We start from the raw sequence: 18,231 nt of genomic DNA, 5'->3' as shown, positions 1-18,231 counted from the left end.
ATAGCATCTTGGATGTGTAGCTATGCGAGACTCACCTGGCATGGTGCCTCCTGATGGATGTCCAGGGAATTAACTTGCCAGCCTCTGGAACCCCCTTCTGTCAGCTTGTGTCTCGCCTGTCGCTGGCCCCCGTGTCCCTCCCAGACCCCGGTGTCCCTTCTCTTGGGGTTCTGCCCCCTGCAGTACCCCACAGTTTAGCTGAGTCTCCCCTCCCCGGGGAACCCGCAGCTCCCTATCCCCACCTTGCCCCTGTCTTGGGCTACTGCCAGTCACCATCTAGCCCCCACTCATTGGGCAGACTGCAGTATAATTGCTACTCATCATTGGCAAGGAGGGTCTGGCCCTGCTGCCTCTGCCTACCCTTGGGCTGCCCCTCTGCAACCCTAGTACCTTTCTTGGCCTTTAATGAGGCCTGTAGCCTGGGGGTTTTCCAGGCCGGAGCTCCCCAGCTCCTCTGGCCTTTCCCCAGCCCTGCTCCACTTTAGGTGCCCTGCTCAGCTCCCAGCAGCCAGGCCTGTCCCTCTCAACATCTAGAGAGAGACTCTCTGAGCTCCAGCCTAGCAGCCCCTTTATAGGGCCAGCTGCGGCTGCTTCCCAATCAGCCCAGGCTAATGGTTCCCTGCCACAGCCCTCTCCCAAGGCTGTTTTAAGCCCTTCAGGGCAGGAGCGGGTGACCACCCCGCTACAGATGGATTTGCCTGCCCTTTTTCTTAGTCCCAGGCAGATTAACCATGTTCTGTACTGAGCTCTGACTGTGTGATCAATAGGCAGAACCTACATAGCCTCTCTCATACTTAGCTGTACAGCCTAAGCCACAAAGCTCAAATGTGGAGCCAAGATTCCTCAAAGTCTGGGCTGGGAAGATTTTGGGGTCAGTCCAGTATGCAGTCAGTCTAGGGCCCTGATCTCACCGTGACATTGACTTCAGTGGAGCCGCATCAAACTGGAATAACTCGGTGGAAGAGCAGGCCCATGTAGCTCAGAACTGGTTCTGAACTCACCCAAAGTTCAGTGGCATTTGATTCTGAGGTTTGGTTTGGTCCATTGTTGAGGTAAAGCTGGCTGTGAAGCTCACCTCTGGATTTCCCTGAATTTCAGGGGGTTTGGTTTGGGCCCGTCTCTAGTGGTAGGTGGCATCCTAATACACTTCCCTCACTTTTCATGGCTGTACAGAATTGCTCCTCAAGCCATGGCCTACACCCCCTTCAGAACTGAGCCCCACACTGGCCAGCTAATAGACTGCTTTTCTGGGGACACTTTCACTGTAAAAGCTTTGGGGAAGTGCGGCAGGGTGGGGCCCTAGACAGTGATGGTGGTGCATGAGGGCTTTGTTGAAGACCCGCAGTCACGGGTCTTGGGAGGAATTTTCCATTCATGAAGCATCCTAGCTAGTCTCCACTCACAGTTACTCATTTCTCTCCCTAGCCTTTCCAAGCAGATGGCTGGTGTGACACCATCAATAACCGGGCGTATTGCCAGTATGATGGGGGTGACTGCTGCTCCTCCACACTGTCCTCCAGGAAGGTAAGTGAGCTTCCCACAGGAGGCAGAGGGGAACGGGCCGAGTTCAAATAAGAGCTCAAGGCAGCCAATGGTTACAGGCTTTGCTGCACCTTGGAACGGAGCCTGCAGGCTGATACCCAATCAAGTGGAAAGCAGACCTCAAGGGGCTTGATCCAAAACCTAATGGGGTCAGTAATTGACCTAAATGGGTTTGGGGTCAGGACCAATGGGACTAAATGTTCAATCCAGCTCCCACAGACATCCATGGGACTCTTTTCCCTTCAGGAAATTGGTCACTCAGACAGCATCAAGTTACTACAGTAAGATTTGGCGTTACAATGTTGCGTGACTCAGCATCTCAGTGCTGCACTGATTTTGTCATCCCACCCAGTTTCTTTCTTTCTTTCTTTCTTTCTTTCTTTCTTTCTTTCTACTGGACTTGGCCTTTGTATTCCATCTTAGAAAGCTGTGCCTGTGGGTAATTTAGCAGTTGCCTCTTTTGATTTGTGAATCAAACTGGCCCCTCTTTTTCTCCCATCCCTAGCTCCCTTCTTTACTACCCCTGCCATCACACCCAGGTTTCACAACATTTCCTTCCAAAAGACATCCAAGAGAAAAACAAACCTTAGGGCACAGTTACTTTCTCATTCCAAAAAGATGTGGGTCTGGTTCTTTTCTTCCTTCCCTTTATTATGGATCTTGAATCATTTGTCCTTTCATCACTTGTAAAAAAAAAAAAATCAACTGCTAATGTGTAAGCTGGATGACAGGAAATGGGTGTTGTACTAAAACAACTAGAGCCGGGCACCTACAATTTCACTTGGCGATCTTACAGAATTGCGGTGATACAGAATTGTAGGGATAGGACTGAATGAAACTCTGATGATCCTAATAATATTGACATCTTGGGGATGGAGAGAGGTGAGGTGGTGGAGGGCAGAGGTCGTTGGGGGGGTAGCAGTCACCTAGCTCCATTGTGAATCCTCCAAAAAGCAGCCAAATCAAACCGCTGAAAAGAACAACTCGTTCCATCTCCTCAGAGCCCCACTAGCTTTTCACATGAGCACAAAAACCCTCTGAACTGATTTGTTTATATGATCAGAAATGGAGGAGAGCAAGAAGTTAGGCTCAAATACAAAACAACTGGCACAGACCTTTCATCAGATCGGATTGAAAGAACCCAACACGTCTTTAAATAACAAAGAATTCCTGGCTCCAAGTTTGGTTTGTATGAAGATCTCCAGGAGGAAGACTGGCTTCCAAGACCCTCCTCTGTCAACTCCCTTGCCTGTGGTACCCCCTGCTACAGTGTTACTATGGTCCAGCTCGGGAAGGTCCTAATCACAAACTGCTGCATGCAGCAACACTGGGAGTTTTGCTGCTACCAATTAAGCCACATAGCAAAACAAGCTTACTTGGTTGGGTGAGGTCAAGGACTGGAATAGAAGGGGTGCTGCAAATTGGGATATATGGTCACTGGCAGAGCTGGAGGATTCAGTGCGGTTAGAGCAGGGGGTGGAGGTCAGGACAGAGACCCCCTAAGTGCAAATGCACTACATAGATCTAACCCTACCCCCACCATACACACCACCACCCAATTTTTTTCCTGGAAATCTTTTGTTTTAGCTAAAAAAACCTCTCTACTATTTTTTTAATCAATCCTCCCAAATTTTCACTTTTTTGTCAAAAATTGAGGAAATTCCACCCAAAAAATTGAAAAAAATACCAATTTGAACAGTTCTAACCAGCACCTCTCCCAAACTGCCTCTGTGTTCTACAGCCTACCTTTAAAAATGATAGTCTGTAGCTGGTATGATTGCAAAATATACCTTGTCAACATGAACCCAATGCAAACATCTGCCTGAGTTTGCACACAGCATGAAACAATAGCACTGAGAGGGGTGAACTGCCTCATTCGACTCTGTGGTAGTTAACTCAGATGCCAGGCATGGTCATTAACATATGCACCGTGGCCTCTCAGATGCTAGGAGCTTATTTTGTGGGTAGAGTTTGGAGAAGTACCTCTACTTCACTCTCTACCATTCAAGCCCTGTAGGGTATGGTCTGCATCCGGTACAATGTGCCCCAAAACCTGATTGAGCCATTTGGGTGCTGCTGTAATACATAGGAAGAACCATACTGACCTTGGCTGGCTCCTATACTGGCTATCTGGGTGACCAGTCCTGCCTAACTTCATTCCTGACTCAACTCTCACTGAATCATGGAAAGACCCCAATTGACTACAGTGAGAGCCTGAGGTTAAGCCCTAGTTATTGGAACCAATTAAAAAGCCATTGGTCCTTGTATTCTACCCTCTTGATCCTCAGAAGGGCTCATTGTAATCAGGTTTCACATCCCTTTTCCAGTGAGCGACTCTGCAAACCCATTTGCTTCTTTCCTTCCCCTCAGGTGATCCCATTTGCTGCTGACTGTGACCAAGATGAATGCACCTGCCGGGATCCAACTGCCGAAGAGAATCAATAATGGCACCACGAGTGGCTCCTGTGAGCGAGGCGAGCACCAGAGGAATAAATGGGAAACAACCGGGGCCGGTGGGAGGGTGAAAGGTGGCTTGAGAGAGGAAAGAGGAGAGTTGGGAGGAGGAGATGGGAAGGAGTCAGAATCAAAATAAGGATGATCTCTGCATGAAATTGGGCACAGGCATCCAGCATTCTGAGGCATCCTGTGAAAGGAGGGATGTGCATGATGAGGAGAAGGGGGGAAACAACTTGAGGAGATGGTGGATTGAGAGCGGGAAGACAAATCTGCTCAACACATAGTTACACCTCCTACCCTTCTGTCACCCCCTTTCAGAACCAAAACTGAGATCCAGGACTTGAGCCAAAGCCCAGTGAACTCAGCAGGGATGAGTCTTTCCATTGACTTCAGCCAGCTTTGGATCAGGCCCTAGAGCCAACAGATGAGAAGCTGCCATGGACACTTTGTTACTGTATCAATGGTTTGCCACCTACGAGTGTCTGTGTTTGCTCTGAATTTCCTCACTACTCACTTCCTCTACTGTATAGGCTCCTTTTAGCAAGGTTGAGGTACTTGTGATCTCTCTGCAAATATTTAAACATAATTATATATATATATAAATATATATATATAAAATATATATATTATATTTTTTTTGCTGTTTATTAAGCTGAGAAAGAATACCCTTCGTAACACCCATGCTGCTGTGAAGTACAAACTATTGGAAAAAAAGGTTGGAAAAGAAGTGAACTTCCCATAATTTGCTGGGAGGGAGAGGGAAACAGAGAGACACTAAGCAGGGCCTTTAATTCTAATAGGAAATGCCTTGCCAGTAACCCAAAATTAGGGGCAAATTCTAAGAAGTACTGAGCACCTACAAATCCCAGGGACTTCAATGTGATTTGAAGGTGCTCAGCTTTATTCAGAATTTGGTCCTTAGACAGAATTTGAGATATGGTTATCCTTCAAAATATATGACAGTCTTCTTGAATAGCTCTAACAAACACTACAGCTTGCTGTAGTGTTACTACATGATGGTTACTCTGGAATATTGTAGTGCTATCACTCGAGAATACTATGGCCCATTACTGCAGAATTTTCTAGGGTGGTTCATTATGCCAGAATACTCTAGTATGTTCTAGTGTTCTAGAATACTCTCATATGGTCCATTACTCCAGAATTTTCTAGTATAGCTCGTTACTCCAGAATACTCTACTATGGGCCATTATTCTAGCATACTCTTGAATGAGCTGTCTCACACTGTGTTATCATCCTAGTCACTGCTTTGTTCACACTGTCTCTCTCCCCCTTCAGCTGTTGGTGACCTGGGTTGGAAAGGAAAGTGTAAGAGCCAGGCAATCAAGAACATCCCATCCCTAAAGATAAGGTCCATTCTGCTTAAAACCTCCTCTCTGGTCATGGGATCGCCATGATCCAAACATGGTATTGGCAGCCTCTCCCTTTTGTAGGTCACCAGTGAAATAATTCATATGAGTTTCTAACCAAGTATGATCCCAAGCAACAACGTTTGGACCCAGAACCAGACTTCCCAGAAGTTCACATAAGTGGGTTGGAATCAGTCCATTGGAGACAGATGCCAGACTTGGGACTTAGAGCCAGATGTGAATTGCCCCAGTGTTTGAGCTTTTTCAGATCTGGAGGTTAGATGAGCCCCCTTTTAATTCAGATTTTTGGAATCACTTTATAGAGGGAGGGTGGCAGGTAATTGAAGAGAAATGAAAAACTAGGGTTGAGGGGAGGAGAGAAAGGGGATAGAAAGATGGGGAAAGAGGAGTAGGGAGAGAAAATGTGACTGTCTCAGTGTCTCTCTGTTGTTGGGTTAGGGCTGAGGAAAGATCCAGCCAGAGTTTTTCCTTTGACAGTGGAAGGTTGGAGGAATGGAGCAAGCTGTGAAGCCAGTCTTGACCATGCCCTTTTCAATGTGGAAACGCTCCTCCAGCTGAGGAACACGTGGAGGGAGAGTGACTGTGTAGGAAGACTAGGGAATTTCAAACACCAGCATGCAGTTTCTGTGATTTTGGCTCTTGCTAGTCTGTTTGTCAGGCCCGTCAAAAGGGGACCTCACGGGTAAACCCCTCTGCTCTACTGTGTGGGACCCTACATCAAGTCCCATGTCTTGGTCTCTCTTCCTTCCCTGAGCTGGAAGGGGCAGGATACATGTGTAGCTCCAAAGGATAGGTGGCAGGTGAGTCAGTGTGTCACTTCACTCAACAGTAGGGCTGCTCAAAATTTGTTTCTGTTGAAACTGCTTTTTTGATGAAAAATTGTGGTTTTGACCAAGCAGAATGTTTCACAAAAAGGGTCAGCTTTCTGTGGAAAATTTTGACTGAAGACCTGAAAACCAAAAAGTTTGCAGTTTTCAGCCAAAATCTGAAAAAATTTGATTTGGAAATCCTGTTATGGTGCCTCAAGCCCCCATTCTTCTCCATGGCCAGGCCCCCAGCTGGACTACATATCCCATGATGCACTGTGGTGAGGGACTCTGGATATACCACAGTGGCTCAGCAAGAGGGCAGATTGTAGTGCATCATAGGAGAGGGAGTTTAGAACATAAGAACGAGCATACTGGGCCAGCCCAATGTCCATCTAGCCCAGTATCCTGTCTTCTGACAGTGGCCAATGCCAGATACTCCAGAGGGAATGAACAGAACAGGACAATTATTGAGTGATCCATCCCCTGTCGTCCAGTCCCAGCTTCTAGCAGTCAGAGGCTTAGGACCAGGGCCGGCTCCAGACCCCAGCGCAGCAAGCACGCGCGTGGGGCGGCCCTTTCCCGGGGGGGCGGCAGGCTGGGCCGGCGGACCTGCCGCAGTCATGCCTGCGGGAGGTCCACCGGAGCCCCGGGACGACCGGACCTGCCGCAGGCATGACTGCGGAGGGGGCGCTCGTCCCGCGGCTCCAGTGGACCTCCCGCAGGCATGACTGCGGACGGTTCGCTTGTCCCGCGGCTCCGCTGGACCTCCCGCAGGCATGCCTGCGGCAGCTCAAGCAGAGCCGCCGGACCTGCGAACCGTCCGCAGCTGCGGGAGGTCCAGCCAAGCCGCGCGACGAGCGGACCCTCTGCAGTCATGCCCGCGGGAGGTCCGCTGCTCCCGCGGCTCCGGGGCACCTCCCGCGCATAACTGCTTGGGGCAGCCAAAAAGGTAGAGCCGCCCCTGCTTAGGACACCCACAGCATGGGATTGCATCTCTGACCATCTTGGCTAATAGTCATTGGTGGACCTATCCTCCATGAATGTATCTAGTTCTTTTTTGAACCCCCTTATACTTTTGGCCTTCACAACATCCCCTGGCAATGAGTTCCATAGGTTGACTGCTTTGTGTGAAGAAGTACTTCCTTTTGTTTGTTTTAAACATGCTGCCTATTAATTTCATTGCGTAACCACTGGTTCTTGTGTTATGTGAAGGGGTAAATAACACTTCCTTATTCATTTTCTCCACACCAGTCATGGTTTTATAGACTTCTATAATATCCCCCCTTAGCTGTCTCTTCTCCAAGCTGAAGAGCCCTGGATTTTTTAACCTGTCCTCATATCAAAGCTGTTCCATCCCCCTAATCATTTTTGTTGCCCTTCTCTGTACCTTTTCCAATTCTAATATATCTTTCTTGAGATGGGGCGACCACAACTGCATGCAGTATTCAAAGTGAGGTCATACCATAGATTTATATAGTCACATTATGATATTTTCTGTTTTATTATCTATGCCTTTCTTAATGGCTTGTAACATTCTGTTCGCTTTTTTGACTGCCACTGCACATTGAGCGGATGTTTTCGGATAACTATCTACAATGACTCCAAGATCTCTTTCTTGAGGGATAATTTAGAACCCATCATTTTGTATGTATAGTGGGGATTATGTTCTCCAATGTGCATTACTTTGCATTTATCAACACTGAATTTAAGCTGCCATTTTGTTGCCCAGTGACCCAGTTTTGTGAGATCCCTTTGTAGTTCTTCGTAGTCTGACTGGGACTTAACTATCTTGAGTAGTTTTGTATCATCTGCAAATGTTGCCACCTCACCGTTTATCCCTTTTTCTAGCTCTTTTATGAATATGTTGAACAGCACTGGTTCCAGTACAGATCCCAGAGGGACCCTGCTGTTTACTTCTCTCCATTCTGAAAACTGATCATTTATTCCTATCCTTTGTTTCCTATCTTTTAACCAGTTATCAATCCACGAGAGGACCTTCCCTCTTATCCCATGACTGTTTACTTTGCTTAAGAGCCTTTGGTGAGGGACTTTGTCAAAGGCTTTCTGAAAGTCCAAGTACGCTATATCCACTGGATCCCCCTTGTCAATATGTTTGTTGACAGCCCCCACGCCAACCAAAGAATTCTAATAGATTGGTGAGGCATTATTTCCTTTTACAAAAGCCATGTTGACTCTTCTGCAACAAATCATGTTCATCTGTGTCTGATAATTCTGTTCTTTGCTATAGTTTCAACCAATTTCTTTAGTACTGAAGTTAGACTTACTGGCCTGCCACTTTTGTCTCTGGAGCCATTTTTAAAAATTGGCATCACATTAACTATGCTCCAGTCATCTGGTACAGAGCCTGATTTAAATGATAGGTTACGTATCATAGTTAGCAGTTCTGCAATTTCATATTTGAGCTCCTTCAGAACTCGTGGTGGATAGCATCTGGTCCTGGTGACTTATTACTGTTTAATTTATCAATTTGTTACAAAATCTCCTCTACTGACACCTCAGTCTGGGACAGTTCCTCAGATTTGTCACCTAAAAAGAATGGCCCAGGTGTGGGAATCTCCCTCACATCCTCTGCCGTGAAGACCAGGAGCTGAGCCCATAGAAGAGTGTGGGGGCATGAGGCCCCTGAACTACAACTCCCATGAGGCACCACAATGGTATTTCTGAATCATAATTTTTCTGGGTTTTGGCCAACAATTTTAGATTTTTGAATTTTTGGTGGAAAGTTGAAATTTTCCAAGGAAAGAAATTTTTTTCAAGCAGACCTACTCAGCCATATAAGGAGTTGTGCTGATGGGCCCATCTAGATGTCTGATGCCTTCAGAATAAGGGGAAGGAGCTAGAAAGTGGGGAATCCTCTGATAGCTTCCTCTTTGACAACTGCTCAATGTCGAGTCCCCTCTTCAAAACAATCTGCAAGGGGAGAGAGGGGAAGATACAGCCCTGGTGTAGGTGAGCACAACTCCATTGATGTCAATGGAATGACTGCTGTTCGCACCAAGGCTGAGTCTGGCCCAGAATGAGAACCCAAGCTCTTCAAGACTGCAGGACATGCATTCTGCACCCTTCTGGTTTGATGGCAGAGCGCCATATGAGGCTGCTTGCATGTTCCCTCAGCATTTGAGCTGCCATGTCCCTTTGGTTTATGCGTTGTGATTATGCAAGGCCCCAGTTCCAGCAGGAAGCACTGCAGTGAGACCAGAAACCAAGTTCAGATCCTTGCGGTGATGTGCCAACAAAGAGGGGCCATTGCAGCTAGAATGTTGTAGGCCCAGATACCGGGACACAATTCCACTTGCTTTAGCAGCACTTGCCCCGGTGTCACGGAGAGCAGAATTTAGCATGGTGGTGGTGTTTTTTTGAATCAGCACTAATCTGTAGTGATGGAGTAATTTCAGCATCACGGGTTTGGATGAACACCCAGAGAAAGGGATGCCTATCATAACCTCTTTGTTCTGTGGCATTGAGCTGGGAATCTCTTGGGAACAGGCTCTGCTGTGAGATTTCCAGGACAGCGAAACCTTGGTTAACTGAACTCACCAGAGGTCAGTAATGTCTCCCAGTTCTGAAACTGATAAGCAGCGTTCAGGACCTAGTGCTGCCCAAGCAGAGACATAGCTGATAACAGGCTCTGAGGGCAGCTGGAGCGGCCCTTTGTGCAGGCTGGGGACTGCAGAAATGCTGCTCAGGCTCAGAATGAGTGGAGTAAGGGTGACACTCAGTGGGGAGATGGGAGAATGTCAAATATCTGCATCCTACTGCCTCTGCCCTTCCCAGCCTGACTTCAATAGGAGCTGCAGGGGCCTCTGAAAACCAGGCCACTAACGTAGGTGGGGAATTTTAGGCTCTCGGGTTTGAAAAGCTATGCCTTATGGGTTAGCCCCAGGTCCCATCGCTGATGGGAGTGTTTGTCACATGCATGCTGTGGGCAGATGCTAACATGTTACGTGATAGGCACAGAGAAGAGCATTCTGGCAAAAGGGGATGCCATGGGGGGTGGGAAAGCTGTGTGGAATGCCAAGCTAGGGGCCAGGGTGAGAGCAGCTGAGGACAGATCTGATGGGAATTCCAATAGAGAGTTTGCTTCTTGTGAATCAATAGCTTTTATGTAACAAGAATTTCATTCTTCTGTAGCAACACTGAGCGTTTTGTTGCCTTAGGGTTTCATTCACAACTGAGGCTGCTGCTATTTTTGGTTTTTTTTGTATTTGATAATTATTTTTTATAAAAATCTATGGAAATAAATAATCTTCTCATCTTCTGCCTCTTCCTCCTCCTCATCACTGCATGTAATCTGAAGACTCAACATTGCCAACTAGGAATGGGGCACCCAGCCTGATGCTGCAGGGACATACTGTCTATGTGTACTCTAAGAGCTGGGGGAAAGGCTCCTAGCTCTGTGTTGTGTATGGTGGTAGTTGTTTTAATTTCTTATGCCATGGAGCAGAGATGGGCTCAAGCCACAAAATCTGGACCAAGATCCAGGGTTCAACCCTCTCCCCAGGCTCAAGGGGTTTAGTTTGGCTGATTATAAAGAAGATCCCAGAGAGACTTCTCAGAAGGCCATTGTGCTTGGTTGCTGTCTGTCTGTCCCCGGCATAGCATTGCTTATAAGTCAGTATCCACAGCGGCACCTGTCTGGCCACCCTTGCATGAGTGGTTTGGGCATTATCATCTACCTTATAGATCCTGGGCCTGCTTCTTCTTTCACCTACACTGGTGTAAATCAGGAGTAGCACCACTGAAGTCAATGAAATTACAAACTGGTATGAGATCAGAAGAAAATTGGCTGTCTTAGCTCACTTTAATAGCAAAAGGCAGCATATGCACATCAATATATCATGAATGATCCCATGTCTCTCTATGATTATTTTCTTAATTAAGATTATTATTTAAAAGCACTGCCTCTCACTGCTTTACTCCAGGAACAATGGATGATCATTCAGAGGTTCCAGTGAATGAATCAAAATCTGCTTTCTAAAAAGTACAGATGGCCCCAATCCAAACCTTTCCAAAGTTCCTGCATGGGGAGGGTTTTAGATCCAGGATTCTGGTTCAAACCTGTCCCTACCAAAAGGAGGTGTGACAAGGTTCAGACAGTGGAGCAAGCTGGATGAGCATTCAGTTTGCGCCATCATCTGAGCATTTTTGAATAATCTATCACAAAGGTGCGGAGAAAGGACCATGATCTTGAACTATGACTATTTTCAGTTATTGCTGTGGTCAGCACTTGGGTTGTTACAGCCTTGGAGGAGAATGCATCTGAATCCAGATATGCTGGGAACCAAATTTATGTGGACATATTAGAGTTGCCCAGAGACACTAATTTAGAGATGAGGTTGGATGAGCTGCAAAAAACATCTATCTTACATTTCCATTTAGCCCTGAACCTCTTTTCCAGTGACTAGAGCTATGGAGTGGCAGTGGATGCTGTTCACAGAACTAGATAAATGTTCCTCAAACCCAGCTGAGCCTTAAAGATCTTGCGGCACTTTATGCACTGCATTTTATCACATCCTCAAAACAGAGGTTTTCCTTAGCTATAGGAAAGTGGTGTTGGAGATCATCAGTACTATCTGTCTTTCTAAATAGTGATGATCCATATTTAGATCATAGCTGCACGTTTACTCCCATTATTAGTTAACTAATTGCTGATTTTTTGCCTCTCTGAAAATGCTGCTTATCTTAATGGGGAGAGCTCCTCAGCTGCTCTATACTGATATATGTGTCTTTGAGTCAATGGAGCTACATTGAGCATCTGGCCCAGGTTTTATAACTTGGGTTCTCCTTTGACTGGGGAAATAAACAATCACCGTTAACTTCTTGTCTAATAATGGCGGCTTCACATAGATGAGCACAGACATCTAGTTTAACAACTTCTCCTCTTGTAGGCTGTTCCTAGAGTCCATTCTTTGTAATATGTGAAGGGGTGGTGTTGGCCCTTTGGTAACTAATTGTCCTCTGAGATGGTCACATGTTCATCATGGCCTTGGCTTTGATACTCATATAAACTGGACTCTTGATCTGAGCCTGCAGTATCCACCTTTCATTGCATTTCATTTTGTCACCAGGGGGTTTCTAGGAACTGGCTGAGAGTGCTGGCAAACATATGGCAGATATCACTGCACAGCTACTAATGCCACAGGAAACTTCTGTCCTGCTGTTCATTGGTATGGATGAAATGAGTAAAATTGCTGGCAGAGTGGGGTATACATTATAAAAACATTATTGTCACAACCAGGACTAACTGGTCCCATTGGCCTTTCTTACACTGGCGAATTTTGCCTAAAATCCCCCACCATGGCTACCCTACGTTCAGCTGCCCCAGTGTTATCTATAATGAGCCCATTAGTGTGGACGAGACAACAGCCACAGCATTTGAAGACCCATGTCGTGTAGATCTGTGATGGGCAGAGATAAACAACATGGTGCAGAATGGTGCCCTGTAAAGCTTTTTGCAGTTTGTTCACTTCTACAGCTTAGGAAACTAATGGTCTATGAAGAGCCACTCCTGCTGGATCTATTTTTGTCTGAAATCTTGTTTTTAATTTTTTGGAGTTTTTTAAAGAATTAAAAATAGTGGATCTTCTCCCCCTCCCACCTCAAGGAAGAAAATGAGTGCAAGTGACTAAGCTCTGCCCCTTGCTGACATCACTGCTATCTACATACCAAGCAGATGCAAATAGCATCCCCCCTCTTTATTTATATACACTGCTATGCTCCCCTCATCCTGGTTATAGCTGCTACACTTTTTTGGTTACAGCTGTTCCACTGTCTTGATTAAAGCTGCTACATTGCTGCCTCCCAGCACAGAGAACAGAGGGGGAAAAATCTCACTGACTAGCAGGAGCTCAGATCACATCTCATGGATTAACATGGCCTGGGGTTTGTGATGTCACTATTTAACAAAGACAGGACATTACACCAACTATGGAGGCCAAAAGAGGTAAAAGGTAAAAGAGAAAAGAAAAGTTTGTTCCTTTAAAGTTATTAGGAGGACTCAAAAACATAACTGCTGATCATATGAAGGCAGGCTCGAAGATTTCCAAGCAGTTTTGCAGGTTATCTTTCAAATCCTGGAGTTCACTGCCACTCCATCTTATATTGCTTCCCTTATTGCTGCCACGGCTAAACTGATGGTGGGAAATTTTAGTAAATAGTCCTAGTGTATCCACAGCTTTTGTGGGCAGCCTGAGCAGGGAAGCCAAGGATTGATTGGGCCCTTGATTGACTGAGGCCATCCATCCAAAAGTGGCTGAGCAGAGGACTTCAGCCTTCAGATCACCCGGCAGCCCAGAGTACAAGCCTTTGGTCAATTTAGCATGTCACTATCACTATGAGTAACTCAGAAAACATAACAGCTGTGCAGCTCAGCTGGCATTGTAGCTCTGTTCAAAATGCCCATCAGCACTAGGACTGTATGACCAGGTTAATCTCTGAGTCAAACATTCTTGTGTTGCTAAAGTAAAGAGCAGCGAGCACAAAAAAGCCCCTTCCGCTTTCACTTGAAATGCAACATGCCTTGCCCTGTAACCAAACTGAAAGCTCAACAGCTGACTAGTATTCGTCATGACTATAATAAAATAAAAGTCCTTGTAGCTTTGGCAGAGCTACCCAGAAATGGGGCAAAAATTTATGAAAAACATTTCTTTTTCATTCCTAGCAAAATTTGAAAATTTTTTGAAATTCAAAATATTCTGACCAGCTCTGTTCCTCAGGCTATGCTGATTATTTTTACATTTTGGCTCAGTCCCACTGCTGTCTTTGAGCCGATTGGGGGATTGGATACCTGTGATGGGAGAGGAGACATGGGCCATGACCACAAAAGCCAGATCTGGATTCAGATCCATATTTTCCCAAAGTGAATCAGAAGTGTTTTGACCCATTACAGAGATAAGTGCCAGGACTGGAGAGAGATTGAATTTCCCTGAAGCTCCGGCACATTGGGATTTGTATGTCAGAGCTGGAATAGACCTGTTAAATCATCCTCTGTGGGACTGTTGCCTACATGAATTAGTATGCTGTCCAGTCTAGTTTTAAAAGTCCCAAAGCAATGAGGCTGCCACCACTTCCCTTAGTAATTCCGGCCACAGTTGAATACATCACACTGTCTGGGTGGCTAACCCTGAGATTCAGCCTAAATTCTGGGGTTTGGTTTGGGACCGTCTCTTAATTTTTGCTGGAGAGAAAATCCTGGAGGTAAGAGAGTGATGAGGGGAGTGGGGTAGGTTGTTTCTCCTTGTGTCTGAATCCTGCCAAGCTCAAGCTGGTATTTCTAAGAAATAGGCTGCATCTCAACCACAGATTATTGAGCTGGCTGCAGGAGCCGCAGGGCGAAATCCTATGGCCTGGGCTAGGAAGGAGGTCAGACTGCATGAGCACAGTAGTCCCTTCTGGCCTGTGAATCTGGGACTCTACATCCCTTGGGCATTTGGGGTGGAGGTTACTCCTTACACTGGCTGAAAGAAGCAGAGGTAGGGGCAGAGACCTTTATTGAGTAGGGCTCCCTTCTCCCCAGCAAGGACTGGAGGACTATTTCCAGAACAAAGGGTGCCTTGCTTGGTCTTTCCCACAGAGTCATAGTGAATGTGGTTTCGGTTTGTACTTGTGTATTTTGAAATGTACATTTGTTTTTTTGCCGATATTCTTAGCTCCTCATTGTCAGCCCAGTTGTGTACCACCACTACTTGTCTCCAGCCACGTCGGTTCCACAGGGGAATGCTGTATACAGAACTGCAATGGCAGGAGCCGTATATTCACCATATCAGAAGGGAGAGGGAGAAAGGCGGGTGCTTATTTCCTCAGGTCTGCCCCAGACTCACAAAGCCTCTCTGGCTGATTTGTGCTTTCCATGCCAAGTGAGCACCACCCACTTACATGAGAGAATAGACTTGGAATTGGGATGCCACTGCCATGAATTCCAGAGGATCGCCACAAGACCATGCCCAATGCTGTTCAGCTCTGGAGGCAAGTGTGTTAGGGAAGTATCCTCTAGGCCGGGGGTCGCTTTAGCTGACCTTCAGCTTCATTGTCCTTTACTCTCAGGCCTCCACGTCCTCTGAATGACCACAAAATGCCTCCTTTCTCCAGTGTTCCTCTGTAAGGAGTCTAGCAGTTTCGCCAGCCTGTATCTTGGAAATTAATCTCTCTCACACCATCACTACAGTCTCTGATATAGCATCCAGAGCACATGGGGATGCATGGATGAAGGGCTGACCTACTGCACATGAAACCAAGCCTGCTGCCCGCAGTGCATTCCACCCAGCTGACAATCCTAGCTCCCATGAAAACGCCACTCAAGCTTGTCAGGTTGAACCCCATGGAAGCAGCATGGCTGGGGACACCATGACAGGAACTGATCTCCTGTGCTGAGAAACTGCTAAAGCCAGTTATTTTGGAAGAGTGTAATATGTTAATAAAAAAACCCACAAAAAGTGAAAGACCTGCCTGCTGAGGTTCTTCTTCAGCCCAAACTCAGCATTAGCTCCCTTTTCCTCCCCTAGGATCCCTCTCTTGCACTCCCATTTCTAGTGTCGCATGGGACTAGAACCAGGGCCCTAACACTTTATGTGCCCACTCCTGTGCTCTGTAGGCTTCACCCTTTATTTTTCATGCAGCACTGTCACAAGCTTGGGGGTGGGGGGGCTTTAAGGAGACTCAGACCCAGCTTGCTGTGACAACCAGGTATCCTCCCAGCTGTTTCTAATTAGTGGGGGGGCGCTGTCAGGTGGCCTGGGGAAATGATTGGACCCAGCTGAGGGAGTGAGCGGGTTTGCACAAAGGCTGAGAGTGCTCCTCTGTAGAAAGGCCTTGCTGCAGGGTGCTTTTGGGCCTGTCCCCTATGAGTACAAGCAGTAGGGGTAAGAGACTCCTTGAACAGGCTAACCCCTAAGCATCTGCCCTTGGGGCAGGCTGGAGTTGAGGCTCCGGTGTAGAGGAAGGCACTCTAGGGCTAGCCTGGGGAGGCAATGCTGTGAAGCATGGGAGAGCAGTCTGCTGAGCCCCAGAGGGGTGGAGTCTGTGGAGGAGCAAGCACTGAAAGGAGCTGTGGGAAAGGCCTAGGACCAAGCTAAGGTAGGCACTGATAGCTGGAGCTTGCTGCTGTCTAGTGGGGCCTGGGACTAGAACCCAAAAGGGAAGGAGGGTCTGGGGTCAGCTACTGAGTGAGGTGGTGTGAACCCCTGAGGCAAGGGGTAAAGCCGAGGGGAAGCCCTGAGATCTCGAGTGTGGGTGTATTGACCCCTGGGCCTGGTGCTAGAAGGCTGGAGACCTAGTGGAAGGATGTTGTACTATTGCTTTCTGGCCCCCTTCAAAAGTGGGGGATGACTGTAAGTGACCTGGCCAGAGCATTGCAGAACTGGAGTGACTGTTGGTAGCAGGCACTAGATGGGCAGAGCCTGCCATGCCCAGCTGTGAAGGGATGTACCAGCAGTGAGGCCACTCCCCTGCAGTCCCTAAACTCAAAGGACTGCACTGCCCAGTTATTGAGCAGCCACAGCACTGCTTGGCAAGGTGTGAAAACTGCCCAATGCATGCTAGCCTGTCCGCCGTCTCCCTGCCTTCCCTAACTGCTGCTGCTCCATGTACTCACCACCCATAGGGTTGCCCCTCTGAAAGGCTCCTCCATCCCACTCAGTGCCCAAGGCATCGGGGCCTACAGGTTAATCAATCCCGCTTGCTCCCCGGACACAAAATGTCCTCCAGCCCCTTGCTCACAGCCCCTCTATGTCAGACAGGGCCATGCCCAGCTCCATAGCAGCTGGCACAGAGCAATTCCTCTTCTCACTGCTGAGAGCCAATTTAAATGCCACCCCCCTTCCCCCCGTCAACCTGCTGTAGTGTCAATTTATTGAAATGCTAGAAGAGTGCTAGTCCTTATGCTCTAGGCACCCTTGACATAACTGAAAAATACACCACCAGCGTATTGACGTCAATGGGTGTTAGGCACCCAACTACTTTTGAGGATCTGGGCCTCAAGGCCTAGCTCTGCTCTTGCTTGGATGTCAGGCCCTGATTCAGCCCGGCAATAATTAAGCACGGAGGTAACTCAAACCAAGATTAGTCCCTTGAAGGCAGCCTATGCTAATTGACTTCAGTGCTTGCAAGCTTACCTGAAGGCTTAAAAGCCTTGCTGATCTCGACTCTGAATGTGTCAGAACTCTATTGAAATCACTAGAATCCAGTGTCTCTAAATGGAATCCCCACTAGTGTGTTTTTTGTTAGGGGCCTTATCCAAATGACAGTCTTGTGCGTGGTTATTACTGTGTCTGCTTGGTGCATTCAAATCTGCTAGTGCTGTCAATCATTCTCCCTTGGCTGTCCGTGCTCAGCATTGCTGCTGGTGGTCTCTCCTGGAACAGCACTGGGCTGAACTGGGCCTTTGCAGGGCATCACTGCCTGACAAAAGGTGCAGACGTGTGCTCCTTTCTTAGGGAATGAGGCCAAGGAGGGTTTGCTGAATGAGTGGGTAGAGTCCATGCTGCTCCTTTGGAGAGGCACCATATGGAAGGCACAGTCTGAGAGGGAAGACCCTGGAGTCTGGGCTGCTGGAGGGGCCAAAACAGCCTTTGGTGTAAGCCCTGGAGGCTGCTCTAATTGATGACAACGGCCCCATAGCTGCTTGTTTGACTGAGCTGTAGTCTGCACACTCTGTAGGGCTGAACACATTGGTGACTACTCCTCCCAACCCAGCCTACCCTTCCTGCCCCACCTGTACCTTCTATGCGGCAGCCTAGGGTGGCTTTTATTGGCCCTATTCTGTTCTTGCACTGAGGGATTCTCCTAGAGCTCATCATAGCTCTTTATAGCCCCTGCATTGTACCATATAGGGGCTTGGGTGGGGCCCCTGTGAAGTGCAGGATTGGACCCTCCTAAATGGGAGGGGAGAGCTCGGGAGAAGGAGTAAAATGACACACTGAGAAGATACGAGGTGATGAGAAAGTCTGTAATATGGGCCTGGATCTCCTGTTCAAGTCAATGGCACCAACAGTACAGATGACGCTAAGATGGCTGACCAG

At 47.4% G+C, this 18,231-nt stretch overlaps 1 protein-coding gene across 1 annotated transcript in view; it reads left to right on the top strand.

Annotated features, from left to right (window-relative positions):
• The window catches only part of PAPPA2 (pappalysin 2), a 186,200-nt gene extending 181,731 nt beyond the window's left edge, over positions 1–4,469 (top strand). The window contains exons 21-22 of the mRNA XM_045027914.1: positions 1,426–1,524; positions 3,913–4,469. Coding sequence (XP_044883849.1) covers positions 1,426–1,524; positions 3,913–3,987 — 174 coding nt within the window. The 3' untranslated portion in view covers positions 3,988–4,469. The remainder of the gene's footprint in view (positions 1–1,425; positions 1,525–3,912) is intronic.
• Positions 4,470–18,231: the final 13,762 nt, after the last annotated feature.

This window comes from Mauremys mutica, chromosome 8 (genome assembly GCF_020497125.1).
Source record: "Mauremys mutica isolate MM-2020 ecotype Southern chromosome 8, ASM2049712v1, whole genome shotgun sequence".
NCBI lineage: Eukaryota > Metazoa > Chordata > Testudines > Geoemydidae > Mauremys > Mauremys mutica.
Note: the sequence above shows the minus strand (reverse complement) of the source record. Positions and strands in the feature narration are given on the sequence as shown.